The sequence below is a fragment of the Vidua chalybeata genome, chromosome 11 (genome assembly GCF_026979565.1).
Source record: "Vidua chalybeata isolate OUT-0048 chromosome 11, bVidCha1 merged haplotype, whole genome shotgun sequence".
NCBI classification, from domain to species: Eukaryota; Metazoa; Chordata; class Aves; order Passeriformes; family Viduidae; genus Vidua; species Vidua chalybeata.
In genome coordinates, this window is record NC_071540.1 from 12,510,990 (window position 1) to 12,529,927 (window position 18,938).

At 39.1% G+C, this 18,938-nt stretch overlaps 2 protein-coding genes across 8 annotated transcripts in view; one reads left to right on the forward strand and one right to left on the reverse strand.

Annotated features, from left to right (window-relative positions):
• Positions 1–74: 74 nt before the first annotated feature.
• On the forward strand, positions 75–4,034 carry SLC7A6OS (solute carrier family 7 member 6 opposite strand). Its single transcript, XM_053952491.1, has 5 exons — positions 75–218; positions 995–1,372; positions 1,720–1,917; positions 2,794–2,917; positions 3,373–4,034. The coding sequence occupies exons 1-5, from the start codon at positions 75–77 to the stop codon at positions 3,492–3,494; spliced, it is 966 nt and encodes a 321-aa protein (XP_053808466.1). The 3' UTR covers positions 3,495–4,034.
• Positions 4,035–4,862: 828 nt separating this feature from the next.
• SLC7A6 (solute carrier family 7 member 6) overlaps positions 4,863–18,938 on the reverse strand; it is a 39,191-nt gene continuing 25,115 nt past the window's right edge. For 5 of the 7 annotated variants that reach the window (XM_053952490.1, XM_053952485.1, XM_053952483.1 and 2 more), the window contains exons 5-10: positions 17,618–17,741; positions 9,690–9,793; positions 8,560–8,656; positions 7,749–7,898; positions 6,871–7,054; positions 4,863–5,699 (exon numbers count right to left, since the gene is read on the reverse strand). In XM_053952490.1, coding sequence (XP_053808465.1) covers positions 5,605–5,699; positions 6,871–7,054; positions 7,749–7,898; positions 8,560–8,656; positions 9,690–9,793; positions 17,618–17,741 — 754 coding nt within the window. In that variant the 3' untranslated portion in view covers positions 4,863–5,604. Of the gene's footprint in view, positions 5,700–6,870; positions 7,055–7,748; positions 7,899–8,559; positions 8,657–9,689; positions 9,794–13,762; positions 13,860–17,617; positions 17,742–18,938 lie in introns of all 7 variants that reach the window. The other 2 variants (XM_053952484.1, XM_053952488.1) reach the window with 2 other exon arrangements.

The following is an 18,938-nucleotide window of genomic DNA, read 5'->3' on the forward strand; positions in this document are numbered from 1 at the left end:
TCCCGAGCCGCGGGCCGGCGCGCTCCGCGCGGGGCCGGCGCTGTGCGGCCGCTCCGCCCCTTCCCGCGGGCGCCATGGCGGGCGCGGCCGTGCTGCGCGTGCGGCGGAAGCGCGGCGGCCCCGAGCCGGCCGAGGCGCTGCTCCTGGCCTGCAAGCGGCGCCGGGCCGAGCCCGTGGAGACCAACCTCTTCAAGCTGGTGGTGACCGTGTCCTCCAAGGTACCGGGCCGGGCGGGGCGGAGTGGGCCGGCCGGTGCTCCTGGAGGGCTTTGGAAAGCAGCGGCTCTCTCTGGCTGCTCCTCGCGGGTTTCTCAGGCTCCCCTGTGCATGCGGGGGTCCGGAGAGTAGCCCGGCCCCGGGCAGCGCCGTCCTGTGCCGGTAACCGAGGGCACGGCGGCTCCTCCCGCGCTGTGACAGCCGCGGGCAGGGCAGGAGCCGGGTACGGGCCGCAGCACGCAGTGATCTCCGTGACAAGCTGTGCGCAGCACTCGCTTTTCTGCCCTTAGAGACTGTTCTTCACTTGGAAACTTCAGAACAGTCAATAAGTGAAGCTTGAATTCCTGCTGTGTGAGATGCTGAAGCTCAGCCCTACAAGGATAACAACCACCATCCGCCATCCGGCCTTTTATATTGAATAAGACTGGTCCGTCTTGGGAAATGGTCTTCTTACTATAAAGGATATTATGCCCTAAATTTAGGTCCGTTGCAGTCTTCCGAAGGCATGTGTTTTTGTTTGGAGAGCTATTCTGTGCCATGAAGTTGTTTAAAAATCAAATTGAAACAGTCTTAGCACTTCTGTTCTATATCTTGTGCTTTCCTCCTCTCATAACAAGAGAATATTATGATTGTTATGTTGCTTAAAGCAATAATAGAAGTTACTTGAATGTTGTTAGGATTATTGGTACTGCAGTTCTTCATCCCTTCTAGGAAGGAGTATGACTTACTCTGTTGATGTTATCGTCATATTCCTCCTCCTTTTTGTTCCTTTCCCCCAGCACGAACCAGTTCAGAAGTACGTTAAAGATGCCATCACGCGAGACAAGGCAACTCAGAGCCTGCGCCCCTCTTTGGGAAGCAGCCAGCGAATCCTCCGGGAGCTGCGTTGTGCCAAGCAGGCGGAAAGGAAGGAGAAGCGGTACCGGGTGATATCCAGCCACCGGCCCGACTGCTCCGACGCAGCTGCACCTGCCACGCACGGCCGGGCTGCGCCCCACAGGGACAGCTCCGAGTCTGAAGCACCGCAAGATGCTTCCCCAGAGGAGAGTGCTGCTGTCCATAGCACTTCAGACTGCTGTGGGAAATTCCAGCTGTTTGATATTGTACAAGAAGAGGAGATGGTGGGAGATTCCAGTGTAACCACTGCAAACCCACAGGTCAGCTATGAATTTGGTGTACTTGAAGTACTTTGGTATGGCTGTTGAGTGGTACCTGTGGGCAGACTGCAGTGGGAGTTTTCTTGCACTATAAGTATTCCACTGTTTAATAGGAGCTTTAACCAGATTGCAAGTTGGAATGTTTCAGGAGGATCGTAAATGCACTAATGTTGAAACAGACAGTGTGCAGAGCTGCTGCTTAAGGAAGGGCTTGTACCACCCTATTTTTTCTTTGCCCTGGTCTGATGTATAAGTTCTCTTTTCATCTGAAAACTGTTGGCTGTAAATAAGACTTTACAACTTTGCGTGACTTTAGTAGAACTAATTTATTTTTTTTTTCTCAGCAGAAGACTGATCCAGATGCAATTCTCTGCAATGCAGTAGAGATGATCCGTGAGCGTTTAAATGTTTCTGAAGATGGTAAAAAAGAACAGGGTCACAAAGAAGATGAGTATGTTTATGACATCTACTATAAGGAAACATCAGCCCCTGATTGGATTGAAAATATCCTTTCTGTACAGCCCTATAGAGAAGAATATGAATGGGTAAGGGTGTGGAAAAACCAATCTTTCTCAACTAGGAAGATCACAAATAAAAGATGTTTAAAGTCCTGCTCTTAAAAGCTGCCATGCCAAGAAAGGTCCTTTAAGATAGACACTACGTGTATGCTCAGTGACTTCTGTGTTAGGCCTTTTGTAACTGCCAGTCCCACATTCCGGCAGGTTACTGTTGATCCCAGGATATCATATAACAAAATGGAAGGGACGGTGCTCATGCAGTGAGAAGAATCTGTCTGGTTTCAAGCTGACAAGTAAATTTAGCAACACGAAACTTGAGTAATTTACGTCTTGCTTGCAATTAGGAGGCAGCCATTAAAATGTCATTGTAAATATGACTGAATGAAACGAAGAGCAAGGGGGCCACACACAACTTTTACAGTATTTGAGGACTTGACTTTAATCTTTAGGTATTTTTTCATAAAAAATTGTTCTTCAGTGACTGTGGAGTTAGGAAGTTTAATGTAAGGTTTAGTCTTGGGTTGTATAGTTCTGTGATCAACAGACTTGTATACTGGGAGCCTGAAACTACTTTCTCTCCTCCCTGATCTATTACACTACTACTGAAGTGAGGAGGATTAAGCTAGACATTAACATTGAAATGCTGGAGTGGAACATATACATGTGTGACTTCCCTGATTTTTCACCTAAAGCAGATAACATTGAAGTGTTATGGTGAATGTAGTGAGAACTCAAATTCTTCTGCAGTGTGCCCTGTGTCACTGCAGAATTCCTCCTGCCTGCCATCAGTAAGTATTACCTAGCTCTTTCTGATCTGTACAGTATTGCACAGGTGGATGAAAACCCACTTAATGTTCACTATAAACACAGACACTCAGCATTATGTTTTGTGTTGACATGCAGGTAAATGATGATCCTGGTCCAGAGGAAGTATATGAAGATGAAGATGATGAAAATGATGAAAATAACTGGCGTAATGATTATCCTGAAGAAGATGAATTCTTACCTGAGGAAGATGGAGAAAAAGGTACACCTGTCATAAATGCTGTTTGCTTTCCTGCTGTGCATGTATACATCCCCTCTTTTTTACATGCTATCCCTAAAAAAGCAACTTAACTGAGCACTGCTGGGGTAGCATTCTGCTCTTACGGTGGTGAAATGTGTGTAGAGGAGGATTATCTTTCTTGGAACTAGAAGATAAATTAGTGGTTTTGAAAAGACAAAATTGAGAAGTCAAATTGAGGCTGCTGGAATTGCAAAGGTTGGCTAGCTTAGAGAAGGAATCCATGACTTGGGTCCACATACTGTCTCTGCCTTCTGAAGTCCCTACCCCAGAGTACTTCAAGCACAATTCAGACCTCAGCTCATACAGAAGTTGTTCAGACTTCGTTAGTTTCTCAAGAAGCTTAAACTAGTCTGATTCACTTCATTTTTTAAGTAAAAATAAGAGATAATCTAGAAGTGTTGATGCTTTCTCTACAGACTCTGAAGAGAGCTTCAGTGATGAGGACCAATGCTACAGGAGAAGAACATGGGACAAATATCGAGAGGAGGTTTTGCAGGAATTTGGATATGATGAGACCGAAGATTTGGGTTCTGACTAACAGCCTGGTTTTGGAAAGTGAACATTTGCTGCTGTAGGAGAATGTACTATCTGAGCAGCCAGCTTCAGCTGGTGGCTATTAAACAGATGGGTGTGACTATGGCCACTTGACAACACAAATTTTTTTCCAAGCATAAGATGCTCTATGCTTTAAAATAGAATTTTCTGCCCATGGCATATGTTGAGGTTTTGAAGGGACCTTTTATTTATTTTTGTTTTCCCAAAGCTGCATGCCCAAGAGTTTGTACGTGTAGCAAATGTACAGACATGGAGGTATTGTTGGCAGCAGCCCTTCCTGATCATGACTAATACATCAGGTTTCACAAGAAGATCGATGTGTCTGCCCTGATGGCAAGTGGAAGTTCTGGAAGGCACCCTATCCTACTGCTTTCTACTTCATTTGTACCTAAGTGTCAAGTGACTTTCTTCACAAGTGTTTGAGCATATGAAATGCCTTGAACTGTCCATTACTCTCCTCAGGAGTTTTACTGTTGGAGTAGAACAATGTGCATTTAAATAATAAATAAATTTTTTTTGACCACGTTTTCTTTACTCATTTAAAGATCACAGAAGTTGGTGCAGCTGAACCCAGGTCACCATTTTGCATTTGTACATCTTTAAACAATTCCACTGTACTTGTTTGGACACATGAAGTATTTCAGCACTCTCCTACTTGAGTCTATAAAAAATAGGTGATAAGATTAGCTCTTAGCTGATCAATGTCATTCATAAACTGGAGGCTACAGCAGTACTTAGGCCAATTAGTCTTGTCTGGTAATGGCAAAGTAGTGGAGGCAAGGTATTTTTGTTTGCTTCAGAGAAAGGTTAACACGGCACTGCAAAAATCCAAATATCCCCACTATTATTCAAGTCACTGATGTAACTATGGTGCACCCTTTGAAGTGTGTATTGCTTCAGCCATAATCTTGTAATTACAAGATTTAGTTCAACTTAAATGCACAAAACCATACATGTGGCCAAACTCAGGTCAACTGAGACAGACATTCTGAACTAAGGTAAAAATATCAGGGATGTTTTTGAAGTACATCTCACTTTGCCAGACAAACAGGCTGGCTTCTTGTTGCCTTTTGCTGCACCAAAATTCAGTATCAAAACTGTCCTGATTTTAGGCTTACTTTAAGCTTTTACTTCTGTTTTTATTTCTAGCTTTTCCCCCTGCTACTTAGCTGTCAAGATCTAGTATCTGCCACAGAAATTCTGCTATAGAAGGAAAAAAAAAAAAGTGGTTTCTGGGAGGTTTTAGATGGTCACTTTCTAGTGAACAGCACTGAAATTTATAAGGGGAATTTTTTGACTGCTGACGTAACTCAGCTAGTGTGTCTTCACTGAAACAGTTCACAAACAAATGTTTACAGGCTTCAAACGAACAGTTTAATTTTGGAAGTTTCATAAAACCTAGCAGAAATTCAGAAAGTACTAACAAGTTAACAAGAAAAAAAATCAACAACCATTAATAAAATCTTCAGTGGCGAGGTGCTTAGCTGATTAAATCCTTGCCACAGTCAGATACATTTCCATGTAGCATACAGAATAAAATCTTTAAGGGAGAAAGGTTGGTTCAGTCTATAAATAATGGAGCAGAACTTAATTTATCATTAGGGGCAGAAAAACAAATGAAGTAGTTTGTTGTGACCAGTTTTCTTCTGGGAAAAGAACCGAGTACAGCAAATAATTTCATGCAAACATCCATCAGAATTAAGCTGGAAATGACTTCATCTTTGGAGTCAAAGTGGGTTTCAGTCTAACGTAAAAATGCATTATTTCACCACCTGGTTCTGCAGAAATCTAGTTTGATCCATTAGCTCTTACGATTTTCATACCAATTCTGAAGAAGAAACCATATTGACACACAGCTTATGTGAGTAGGTAATCATTATCCAATGAAAACCTGCCCTGAAAACATGCCACAGTTTAGGAGGATGACACAAGGGCATGATTCCAACATTGGAATCCATCTGCAAGTAAGAACATTTTCAGCATTTCTGAAAGACCACCGAAAACAGTTTTTCTGTGTGTTCCAGTTCCAGCTCTTCCCTTTCATTTGTGTAATTGCATTAGCCTCCCTCCTGCTTCTTGTAATGGCTTAAACTTTATTTGGATTTGATTTCTGGTTTCTTTTCTGCATTTGGGTCCATCTCTGTTAAAACACAGTAACAGAGCATCTGCATGTTTCGTGTGACTGCACCTGCAGAGAAATTGGAGATAGATTAGAACAACAGCCACCTATTTCACCTCTAATTACAAAACACATCTAAATGTGTGGCTAATGAAAGCTGTCAGGAATGCTGTCTCACTTCTCTTTAGGGAAACAAACAATAAAAGCTACTACAATAACTGTGTGCCACTCATTTTTAACAGAATCTTAAACTGTTCTGCTGATATCCTAGGGTGTTCTGCTTCTTAGGCACCATGCCAAGTAACTGAAGTAAAATTTTTTTCTCTGTAATGAAGAGTGTAAAACTGGTGGAATAAAGAAAGAAAACTAATAGCACACAGGGAAAGCTACAAGATTACTGAGTATTTACATACTGCAGCACCACATCCTGCTTTCAGGGTAAGGTTATGCTATAAACCTTCCTTACCACATCCCATCATGGCTGTCTCACATAGTAACAATAACAAAAGAGCACCGATGAAGAAAAATTTAAATGTGTGTAATTTAACTGCTGTAATTCAACAGAAGGCAAAATTCCTTTCTTAACTGACATAAAATCTATCTATTTTCAAATACCTGATTCAGTAAAGCTGGACAGTTTGTGCTACCAAGAATGTTCACACTTTTTACAGTCATCAGTCTTGGTTCAAATAAAGACTTTTTCCTGATGTTTTGGCTATTGCTGAACAGTCTTTGCACAGTATCAAGGCTTCTTTTCCTTCCTTTTACTCAGCTCTTCCTGCAGCCAGCAGCATGGGAGAGGGCAGGGAAGTTAGGCAGGAAGATGGCCAGAACAGCTCACCCAAGCTATGCAAAGGGCTATTTCATGCTATCTGATTTCATGCTCAGCAATAGAAACAGGTTGAGCAAGAAGTGTTTGCCTGTGGGAATGTTTTCCCATACAACTGCTGCTCGGAGACTGGCTGCACACTGGGCTGCCTGTGAGATGTGTGACAGACTGCTCTTGCAGCAGCAGGGTTTTTTCCCCTCTTCACGTACTAAACTTTCTTTGACTTGACCAGCAGGTCTTCCCACCTTTGTTCTTCCTGTTCTGTCCCTCGTGCTGCTGGGGGTGCTGGTGAGCCAGCCCTGGGTATTCAGCTGGGTCAACCCACCACAACCTTTTCCATCAACAGACCAAGAGTCACCTACTTACTTTTCCTCTTTCCTAACAACATCTCCAGCTAACAAAGAAACTTACCCATAATCTTGTTAATAAATTGAGGTCTCCTTGATGCAGGTAAATAGACTCCCAAGAAAAAGAATGGAATTCCAGATAAAGCAATGGCAATTCCAATCACTGAATTTATAAAGTCACTATAGAGTGGCACTACCACCAGAAATACTGTGCATATACAGAATATTATTGGGAAAGCCAGACTCAGCTGCAGACAGAAAAAAGAGAACACAATGTTAATGAAATATTCACTGTCTATTGTTACAAACATTATGATACAGACTTTTCTCTCTGAAACCCCCTTTGTGAAATTCTCTGTTCTTCCTCATATATCTGGCTATTTAGGACCATAAACAAATTGCAAAATTTTCTTAATGGAACTGTTGCTAAAATTGCAAAAGTAATCAAGTATAGTAACTCTGCTGTGCTGAAAGAAATTGCATAGTGGCATGAAGTGTTTTTAGACAAAACCAGTAAAACTTGGGAAACAAGAATTACTGCCTTTTTTCAACAGTGTCGAAGTATGAGGTTATTAGAGGATCACATACCATCAGAGCTAAAGGTGATCCACAGAGTTCCTTAACTTGAGCATTTCCAATCAGAGATTGCTGCTGCTAGATAAAAGGCTAACTACTATGTTAGGCTACTGAGACATTCTCCAGTGGGCAGACAGAAGGGGTACTTACTGAACCAGCATATAATAGAGCATACTGACACAACAACCTCTTGTTCTTACCTAGCAGACAAGCTAACCTTCATGGTACAACATTAAATGGAAACCATGCTTTATGTCCTGATCAATCTGTAACCTTTAGACTTAACATATATGGTGCAGGTTTTAGACAGTACTTTTATATTATATGGAAGGCAGGGATTTTCAGTAATTGTGTAATAAGTATTACCTTAAGAGGTCTTGGCCGATCTGGTTCTTTCCAACGTAGATATAACTGCCCAGCAATAGACAGACCAACAAAAAACCAGTAACTGAAGCTGAAGTAATTTATCAGTTTGAAGACATCTTCCACAGCCAGGTAAATAAGGGTCATAAAACACTGTTAGAAAACAACAAGAGTAAGAATCTAAACCCAAAGGTTTCAAACACTGTTTATCCTGGTTTTTGCCTTTAAGTACCACCTTATACTCCTTAGTGTCTGGCGTAATTTTATGCCTCAAAAAATTACTCTCTCAGCAATCACCTTGATGATAGTATATTTTATCTCGTGAATTTTTTTAAGTTTTCAATAATTCATATTCTTGTTCTGAAAAAGTTGTCTTAATTCATTGACTGGATCACAGTAAATTACATTCTGCTTCAGGGGACTGGGTTTCTCAGCTGCATTTAGATGCAATAAGGATCTGAGAGAAGCACTTTGGGTCCTAGGAATTATTTAGTCTTGAGCAGCAGAAATCTTTTCTATACAATTATGTAAATTATTAGTTGCAGTTTCAGTTGCCTGAAAAGGCAATAGTCCATTGTAATCCATGGTATACAGAACACATTTCTAATGGCATGGCCATCTGCTAAATTGATGTTCTGATTTCAGCATGAAATAGAATATGTACATGGACTCGTTCTTTTATACTTTTCTCATGTTATTTTTTTATACATATATATTTGTGTACATTTTTCTAGCCCTGTGTTGAAGCTCCATTTTGAGGGAAGCTGTGCTGTGTGTCCCATCTAATTAGTTGAAAAGAAAAGCAATAACTTGCATTGAAGAGCAGTGCTGGCACAGGTGTGAACCTCTTTATGTGGATCATAGACAACAGATCAGGAAGGTGACCTTCCCGAGATCCTACAAAAAATAGCCTGAAAAAAAGCAGTAAAACACATGTTGAGACCACAGGCAAGAGAGAATATATTATAGAAAATCAAAGAATAACACCAGTCAAAATAAATATTTACAACACTGAATTTCTGTCCTTTAATCTGGAACCTTCTTATAAAGATGTACTGTACAACAACCATTGAAAGGCAGGTAAGCTTTTAGAAACATGCTGTCAATAACCATTAAAAAAAAATCATCCTACAGGTAAAATAGGCAATACCTACAGTAACTGAAACAAATTTCTATTGTTTCATAAAATTCTACAAGCTAGCACTGAAAACATTCCAGCTTATGGAAGAATAGTTTTCAACCAGAAGAGATTGCCAGGTCCCCAAAATGATGTCACTCAACCACATGCTCAAAAAACAAACACACACAATTTTATTACCAGCTGTTCTATATTGACTACTTCACCAAATGACCATATTTCTTCTCAATAGAGGCATTGCAAATTCAGTGGATAGGAAGAATATTAAAATGCCTGAATAAATCTACTTCAAACTTTTGCTAGTTACATCCACAATCAGTGCTCAAAGAAAAGGTTCTACACAGTATCCTAAGCTTTCTGATTGCAGCTTCATAGTGGTAGCAAGTTTTTTAGGGTTTTTCCAAGTACAAAGTTTTAAAATACTGATTTTAAAAGATCAGTAAGTTTTAGATAAATACATTTGAAAACAAAAACTTGCTAGAATTATTCTGTCAAGTAAAATGGAAGGTAATGCAAACAATCAGAAGGCCTGAGGACTCACCACACAGACAAAATTCATTTGATATGACAATTTTTCTCTGCATACACTCAGGAATACTTTGGGGAAACAGGGCGGTGTTAAGGGCGTACGTACAGACACACACACAGACACACACAGAGGTTTATTTAAATCTGTGGTTTTATTGTGGTTATTCATTATAGGTTCAATTTAAAAAGTATTTTTGCCTCTCTCATAAAGATCAGCATAACAGTAACATGTAAAAACATTTACGAACATTTGTCAAACTGAAAGAGATATGCACTACCTTGATGATGCTAGAATTGAAGCATTAAGTCCACCAAAACAAGAAAAGGCTACAGCAATGGGAATTGTCCAGCTGAACACACCAAATATCCTGTCAGCAAATGTCTGATGAAAGGGAAAAGAAAAGGAAACATGAAAACATCTGCAAAAAAAAAAAAATATGTAAAATAATGACATCACAGCTTTTGTAATACACTTGTATGGAAAACAATAACATAGTAAGGACAGTCCATAATGCAGCACAAAGAATCACACAGCTGTCTTCTTTATATATGGATTCTAAATAAGCACAAACTTCTTTAGCCAAGCATCTGAAGTCATATTTTCTGCTCACAAAGGAAAATAAAGTGTTTTGAGAACTTTCTTCCCAATCCTAATATATTTTATTATCTAACTGACCTACAGAACACAAGTGAACATTCTTTGGATTACTAAAAATATTACCTAACCAAACAGGGAAGTGTCATATTGCAGTGAATAACCACTGCCAACATCACAGCTACTCTTTATAGATTCTATTCAAGGAACCTTTAATTTCATTTTTTTGCAGTTCCTAAGCAATATCTTTTCCTTTAGCTTCACTGGCAGGGTCTCTGGACTCTACTCTCACAACTTGGCAAATAACAGAGTAAGTGGTCTTATCACTTGCTCAATACTTGATGTTGCTAGACAATATTGCAAGAAACTGTGGTGACTGTCCATGGTAGAGCTCTGAAACCAAGAAGTCAGGAGCATCAAAGTTTCACAGCAAGTGGTAAGAGCCACTGATTGCCAGCAATCTTGGATCTAAAACAAAAATGGGTAATAATTTGCAATATACTTCCTGGTCTATTCTGTTCAACCTCCTGGATGAAGAAAAAAGGGAGAGAGACTTTAAGTATCAGACAACACATTTGAAACATGAAGAAATTTAATTCATGCAGACTGACAGGTATTCCACCTCCCATCTTGGTCTGAGCATGGTACATATCTCGACATTAGCATGAAGTTAGGCAGAAATGCCCTCACGCTGTGTTCAGAGGACATGAGGGGAAGCCTTCCTACCCATCCCAAGTCTACCTACACATAACTAAATCAATTCCATGATTTCTTTTACAGAAGCAAACTAACAGTCATAGCAGGAAAAGAATCATGTCTACATTAGACAGCATGAAGTCACAATTTAAGGAAACAGAAAGGTACATACTCATGTATAAGTAGTATTCAAACAAAGATTTGAACATCTTACATCTTAGCAAGTAGCAGTAAGCTAAACCTTTTATGAACCTTTCTCTAAATCACTTTCTTATCTCTCTCTTGCCTTATAAATTTCAAGACCTTCAGACACAAAAAGCATAGATAGTAATTCAGCTTTCTGCAGGTCTGTCTATTATAAAAATTTTTCTTCGGTTTTTAGTATTTTAATATTTTTAAACACCTTGCCCTTGACCTCCCCTTCAAAGCACTGGTCTTCAGCATAACATTTATGAGCTAAGGAGCTCAATCAAAGGTGATAAACACTCAGAGCTGGCCTTTATTTGCACCACATGAAGTTATCCCTATTTAACAGTGGTCAAGTTTTGATTTAATTACTCCAGGAACCAGATCATCAATGGCAGGGTACTACAAACTGTTTTCTTAATGTCTTTGTAGGTCAAAAAAGCCTAAAAGACCTAATACAGTTGATTTGGTTTTTTTTTTTTTTGTTACATGAGTGCTTGATTTTCATGAGACAAACCTTATAAACAATGTCAATCTTTAAGCCACAAGATGCTAAGAAATTCACTGACATAAACCAAGGCTTAGCAAGTTATAGTTTCCTGTTCTTTGTCTGCATGGAAAAAATGCTTTGTCCAGCAGATTATCCAGGTTATGGGTCAGAATCCATCTCTGCTGAGCTCCATCATTAACACTAAAAAGCAGGATATATTCCATTCTTTTGTGCAATTTAGTTGAGCCTCAAAGGCAGACAGGATTTCCTGCTGCTAAAGTACAATGTAAAATCACATAATCACTTCAAGGGAACTTTGCCTAAAGGCTCAGAGTCAATGCATCAACTGTGTCACCCTGGTTCTCAGAAAGGCACCTCTCTTCCTGAGCTATTTTAGTCTATACATCTTAGCACAGCTTCCCTCAAAATGGAGCTTCAACATGGGTAGAAAAATGCATGCAGATTCCTACAGATATTATATTAAAAAAAATATATAAGAAAAGTATAAAAGAACTAGTCCATGTATGTATTCAATTTCATACTGAAATCAGAACATCAATTTAGCAGATGGCCATGCCATTAGAAATGTGTTCTGTATACCATGGATTAAATTTTCAGGCAACTGAAACTGCAACTAATAATTTACATAATTGTATAGAAAAGATTTCTGCTGCTCAAGACTAAATAATTCCTAGAACCCAAAGTGCTTCTCTCAGATCCTTACTGCATCTAAATGCAGCTCTAAGAAACCCAGTCCCCTGAAGCAGAATGTAATTTACTGTGATCCAGTCAATGAATTAAGACAACTCCTCCAGAACAAGAATGAGGACAAGATGAAAATTCTAATAAGCAATTGCTGTAATATTTTAAAGGAATATTTAAACCTGAACTGTTGATTTCTGAAGCCAAACAAAGTGAAATTACCAGACACAAAACTCCTGGAGGATTTTTTGTTTTAATATATAAAGTTAAGATACAGAACAAGATGTTAGAGAATTAAGATGTTTAGTAAAATTGCCTAAAGGATAAGCATTTAGATAAGTAATATTAACATCTAAAGCTAAAGAAGAGAGAAAAAAACTACTAATGTAATCTTATGCTGAAGAATGCAAATTAGCCTATATACCATTTGGAGAAATTTTTCCCCCCAAAGATGTTCTTTTCAAACATTTTCTATTTCCTTTTGAAACATCTGGTAATGGGCTAGTGTGGATGACAGGTGCAGAACTAACTCAAAGGCTATTTCCATCCTGTAATGCATATCCAGTTGTTCTAGGAGATGCTAATACTGTTCCACACATCTTGAAAAACAATCATTCATATGAACAGTAAAACCCACAAATTATATACAGACCAAAATGCTACAGATTCAATGTATTCTGGATGCAGGCTATGTTCTACATCAACTGTTGATCCAGCTCAAAGCCTAAATAAGTGATTTCCCTAGAGCTGTACAAGTCAGACTCTTCAAAAAAGAGAGTAATGGAGTGACAACCTCTACCAAACACTGTCATTTCCAATGTACTTTCTGATGCTGTAGTTGGGATTCCTGACAGAGCAAAGGGTGGAGAAACTTCAAGAGCTAAACTTGAGGTGAGGCAATTCAAAGGACTATTTTAATTGAGAATCATCTAAAAAAAGTTCAGCTTGGTTTGCCAAGTAGATCTATCTGCCTGCAAAATGATCTTTCAGCAAAACAAAGTTGAAAGGTACCTGAAGTTTGCCTATTCTATCTATTGATATTAACCAGCTTAACATGAACATAAAGACCCACCTGCTTTTAGGCAGATGTTTTGTGACAGTGTTTCACCTTCATTTATAACAAAAATCAGCCAAGTTCATTACTGCTACTCAGACACTTGAGTACAAATTCATAAATCTTTCAATACCCTCCTTTCAACAGATGCCAAGAAATGTCTTCTTTAAAGCTCAGCTACAGTCTCTTGTGAACAAAGACAAAACCAAAGATCTCCACAGTGTTTCTTGCTAAAAGAGTTACTGAAGTCTAAGTAAAAGCAGCCATAAGAAACATTCACTGCATGCATATCAGAGGATTATTTTGCATGAGAAGGCAGGGTAGAGAAAAGTACAACACGAAATCAAGTTATCAAGCACGCACACTGAGTGTGCCGCACCAAGAAGGGAAAGGGGGAGGGAAAAGTAGAAGACTTAGTGGTTGCTTTCTGCTAAAACCACAATTGTACAATCATGGATCCTCCACAAATGAGCCAGACCTGGGCTTTGAGCTGAGCTCCTCACAATTCTACTTGAACTACTACTACTTCTGGGAGTTGTGAAGTGTATTTATAAAAACAAATGAGCTGACAATGGAGGAAAGAATAGAGCATTCACAAAGGTATGTGGAGCATGACAGAGGAGCCTACCTGGAGGCAGCTATAAGCAGAAACATTTAGTCCACCATAACAGGAGAAAGCCACCACTATGGGGATGGATATCATCTCAGGATTCTTCTGAGAAAGTCTAAAGAGCAAGAAGGATTAAGAGATTAAATTGTCATCTCTGCTATAGTCTGACAAATCCTGTAGTCCAGACTTGAACTATAACTGCCTCTAACAGCTTGGAAACAAAGAATTCAGAGAAGTGCTTTTGTAACACTTGCAATTACAGATACAGTCCTTTAATGCCCTCCCATCCATTGACTGTGTAAGGTATACATAGATACACGCACGCTGTAGGACATGCAGCTGGAATTGTTCCCTTTAGTTTTGATTTTTTTTTTTCAAACCAACATCAGAGAATAATAATGAAGGAACAGGCTTTCCAGCCATGCACTTCTCAGTTGAATTGCCCTTATTTAATCATGACTAAAATATCACCTTACTCCCAGGATGGTCAAAAACTGAATTACAGCTTTGTTTCAAGGCATGAATGACTGAATAAACTACATTTTATTTTTGTCTTGGGTTAGTTTGATCTCATGATCATCAGCTGGTAAGTTGTGAATGGTTTGCAAGAACACTTTTTTGTCCTTTTAAAGGTCCAAACAACAGTTCTATACAAACAGGTTGAACTAAAAGCAGCAGAAATTCCAGCATCAAGAGCTGCCGCAACAAAATACACAGGATACTGCCTCACACTCAGTAATTCAGGCACACAGATGAGCAGCAAGAGCCACATTCATATTACAAATCACAAGATGAAAAATGTTTCATCACACTTAGCTGCACATTAGACATGTACTTAGAGGCACACAAGAAATGTCAGACTACGCTGAGCGCATATGGAGCCAAACGTGAGGCTGGCAAAGCACCACACAGTATTGATTGGAGGGACAAATGGAGAAATGCAAAGAGAATGTAGCCTAACATGGAAAAGAAACTTATGCCAAAAAAATACCCAATGATTATGAGGTGTTTCTATTAGGAAAGTTTAAAAGGCATCTATAGAGCCTCTTCACGTAACTCATTTCAAGATCCTATTGACCAGGAGCTTTTTCAGACCAAGTTCTATTGACATTCTTACATGAAAATCATACAGAGCAGTAAGAGGATATATATATATATATGAATAATCTGACTGGGATCTTGGAAACACAATTAATTCTGCTTTAACATTTCTCTTGAGGTGAAGTATAAATACATTCACACATCACAGGAAGATCTGGCAGTCAGAACTACAGCATGTTTTCTTAATTTTGAGCTTCTGAGGACTCTAAGGTGCTATTGCCTAACAGAAACAAACTCTTAATTTATGGCAATCAGGAAGCTGCACATGCAAAAAAAAAAAAAAAAAAAAAAACAGCACCTGAGCAGAAGAAGTTTTCACCCACTGCCATAGATTACATTGTCAAGATACTGTATGACATCTCTCCCCACTGACCAAATGAGATTTAATTCCACAAATATTAAAAGAAAGGAAAGAGTGCCCATCAACCAAATCCCAAATACTGTAAAGGTGCAAAAGAAAACAATTTAAAATGTGTCTCTTGTAATTCTCACTTCAATTACCATGATGTTGATCAATTCTACTCAAACAGACATAATTCTCTCATTGTATTATTGGCAACACCTTTACTGGGAGAAGAAGGTACCAGTGCAGTAAGAAGTCCAGCATAAAATTCCCACTTCATTTTTAGGTCATCGAATACAATTTTATGGCAAGAGAACCAGCACTACTCTGCTGCATTAATACACTGCGTTCCTACTTGCATGTAAGATGTCTCTTCTGTACAGCCCACATTAAAATTTCCCATGTCCGCTCCAACACTAAAACAGTTCCATTTATATTTTCATGGAGGTACTGAAGATATTTGAGCTAAACCTTCTTAGGTGTTTATCCTCTTAGCATCTCTCATAGCTAGCTGTAAAACAAGGGTTCAGTGTTTCCCAAGTCTCTTACCTATCTCATACTAAAAATATAATATAGCACTCTCAAGTTTAGCTCAGCTTTTCAGCTTGGACTCCAAAGCCAGAGAACTTCCATGTAGCTGCCATTGGGAATGTTGCACTCGCAGTCAATTACAGCTAGCTCCAAGAAAGAAGGCAAATAACTTACTGAACAACTCCCTCAAAAAGCAACTGCCTGCCCCTAATGAAGAGTTCTTCACTTTTAAGGTATGGAATGTGCTCTTCAAAGAAACCTTACTGGGAAGTGCCTGTGCAAGCAAAGAAGAGGAACATGACACTAATGGCTAAGGACAAGCAGATTTTCCTTTTCAGAAAAGAAGCTAATGAAGCCAATGAAGGAAGAGAATACCAAAAGGCTAAGAAGAATTTAAAAATTTCTGTCTGAATTCAGTTAGAAAAAAAAGATTCGCAACACTTATTAAACTACACCAAATAAGAATAAAACAGCTAAAACACACAGCCTCCCACATTCCAGTTCATTGAGGGAGCATGGCAAAGCAAAGCAAGCCTGCTCTAGAATATGAGAGCACCAGGGTGAACTGATGGATCTACACTGGACTCACAGGATGATATTCAAAGATGCAACTGAAGTCATCCTCTTTATCCCCAGTTTGCTGACAAAGTTGTACAGCTCCAAGAAAGATGACAGCTGGTTATGCAGGACAACCAACTGTTTGCTTCAACCAGTTTTAGCTCTTCCAAGTAAAAGAAGTAAGCTGCCAAGTATCACCTATTGTAGGAACTCAATCAGGACCCACAGACATGACCAAACACAGGAAGCAGGTACCAAGCTGTGCACTGGCAGCCAGTGTGTCTCCTGTCAGGAGACAAAACAGCCCAGAAAGTGCTTGTGGAGCCAACTGCCACTCTCACAGACAGAAAACACAATAGTAGTCTCAAACAACATAAAAGAGGTTATTCAGTAACAGTGAAAGATGAGATAAAATGTCTGCTCTTCTTTATTTGTGTTTGTACTACAGAGTAATTTTCATCTGCATAAAACTTCACAGTAAAGGTTATGATGGTTTCCATGAGGAGGTAAAACAGAAGTCAACTGTGAAACTCTGACAGGAATCATTGAAAAAGTGAGTTTGACATGATCAGCAACCATCTGAAGAGCATTTGCAGAACTTTTAAACTGGTTGTTGTTGTACCACTTAAATTTCTTCAACAAAAAAGCTTTAAAAATCAGTTTCTTAGCCCCAACACTGGGACTACACCACCTGAAGCCAATTGTGTTGAAAAAGGAGGGCATTTCATCATTTCTTTTCCCATATAATCCCTTGGTATGATTCCTTCTGCCTCACAGCCACCAAGAAAAACAGCCCACAATGTGATCTGGAAAGACACATTCATACTCCTTTTACTCAGAATTTTTAGTCCATTCAGAAATTGGAAAGAGCTTCACTCCACCCCTTTACAGTTCAAAGCCTCTTCACTGAAAAGGAGAAAACTACTTCACTTCTTCCTGAAATAGCAACAAGGAGGCTGAAATGTAACTGCTGCTTGATTACACCAGAAACTCTAAAATGCAGCAATGTTACTACCATGTTTCTGTAAAAATTCATCTATATAATTTTCAACCTACAGCAACTTTCACCAACTGCATAAAGGGCAATCTGTATCTTGTGCCACAAGTAGAATATCTGAGCAGATGAAAGTGCCTCATTTTCATCAGATTTTTTTGAACAGCTTAATTCTCACCTCCTTTCTTCATTCATCCACTGAATACAATGCTCTAAGTCTTCTTAAAGATTCTACTGAGGATAAAACTCTCTTACATCACCCAGAGAATCTGGTTTTTGCTCATACCCTTACCAATGATTTTTTAAGCAATCTCAAACACTCGTTTTTAACACTTGGTCAACTTACCACTGCCACAGCATCACTAGAGAGAACAGCATGAGCATCCAGCACTGTATAGTAAGCTATATTGGTCATAATATAGATAATAGTCACAATTGGCATAGACACTGCAATAGCCAGGGGCAAGTTCCTGTAAGACAAAAAAAAACCCAAAACTCCAAAACCCACAACTGCAGATAAAGAAAAATTACATTAGTAACAGATTAAAGTTATTGATTTGTATCATTTACAATACACAGAAAAGTAATGAAGCCAGCATAAAGATTTCCCAAAACTTATCTCTGTAATCAGAGTTTATTTTCTTTTATAACTAGAAATTCTAATATTGAAGACTGGAAAAAAATATTATTTTTATAGTAACTTAAAACCTAAATTATGTGTAAAAATGGATTCTCTGAATGAATCAGAATGATTGCTCTTCAAACACTCTAACTTCAAGGTTTCCAGATCTGTAGTAACAGCCTTCATACTTAAATGCTTTAAATTATTTCCTAATGTCCATGTTAACTACCACATTTAGAACCCAAAGAGGCAGAGCTCTGAGGAACTGCATTCCTTCTCCCTGGGGAATGGGGCTGTCCTTTCAGCACTTACTTCTGGAACTGATGCAGGGAGATTTATTAAACCAAACCCCTGTCCTTCTCATCTGCACTCATCACTGCAGAGAACAAACTAACTGGGCTGCACAACAGAGATGCAGAACTAAAATTGCTGAACAGCTATGAGCCCCAGCACGTGGTGTATCTTAGTAGCAAACACAGGTCTAGAAAGCTTTACAAAAACAAATCAAGAGGAACAGGAAACTGATAACCTTTAGATGTGAGCAGGTAAGAGTTAACTGTGAGATAAACTCATAGCTGTGAGCGTGCAGCTCCACAGAAAGAAACTACAGACCAGAAACAGATTTTTAATGTCAGGCTTTGGCTTTTCTCAGTCTTATTCTTCCCTCAAACCTCACAGGAATATTCAAACGTTTCAAAAGAGGAAGCAGAATTGAGAGTGTTACTCTCACATTTGCCCAGTTTGAAATCAAACACAGCAGGGTGACACTGATGTGTATTTGCTATGAACATTGTTTTCAATAACAAGAACAAAAAATCTGCAAAAAACAAAACCCCAAAGCATAAAAATTATCAGTCTGACTGAAACTTTCCTCAAAAACTTCCTGAGGCCCAGAAGTCCAGCTGTTTCTGTCTGCTGCCATGGAAACAGAAAAACAAACATACTCCACAATCCTCCATATAAATCAGTAAATTAGTAACTGGGAGTTCTGACTCCTCTTTCAGGTTGCATATTGTTAGTAAGAGACCCATGAATCCCAGCACAG

Bases quoted from the DNA above. Each gene is read 5' to 3' on its own strand.
- SLC7A6OS (XM_053952491.1), top strand. From the start codon at position 75: ATGGCGGGCGCGGCCGTGCTGCGCGTGCGGCGGAAGCGCGGCGGCCCC. The intron at 1,373-1,719 runs GTCAGCTATGAA...TTTTCTCAGCAG, and splicing joins TAACCACTGCAAACCCACAG to AAGACTGATCCAGATGCAAT. The intron at 1,918-2,793 runs GTAAGGGTGTGG...GTTGACATGCAG, and splicing joins ATAGAGAAGAATATGAATGG to GTAAATGATGATCCTGGTCC.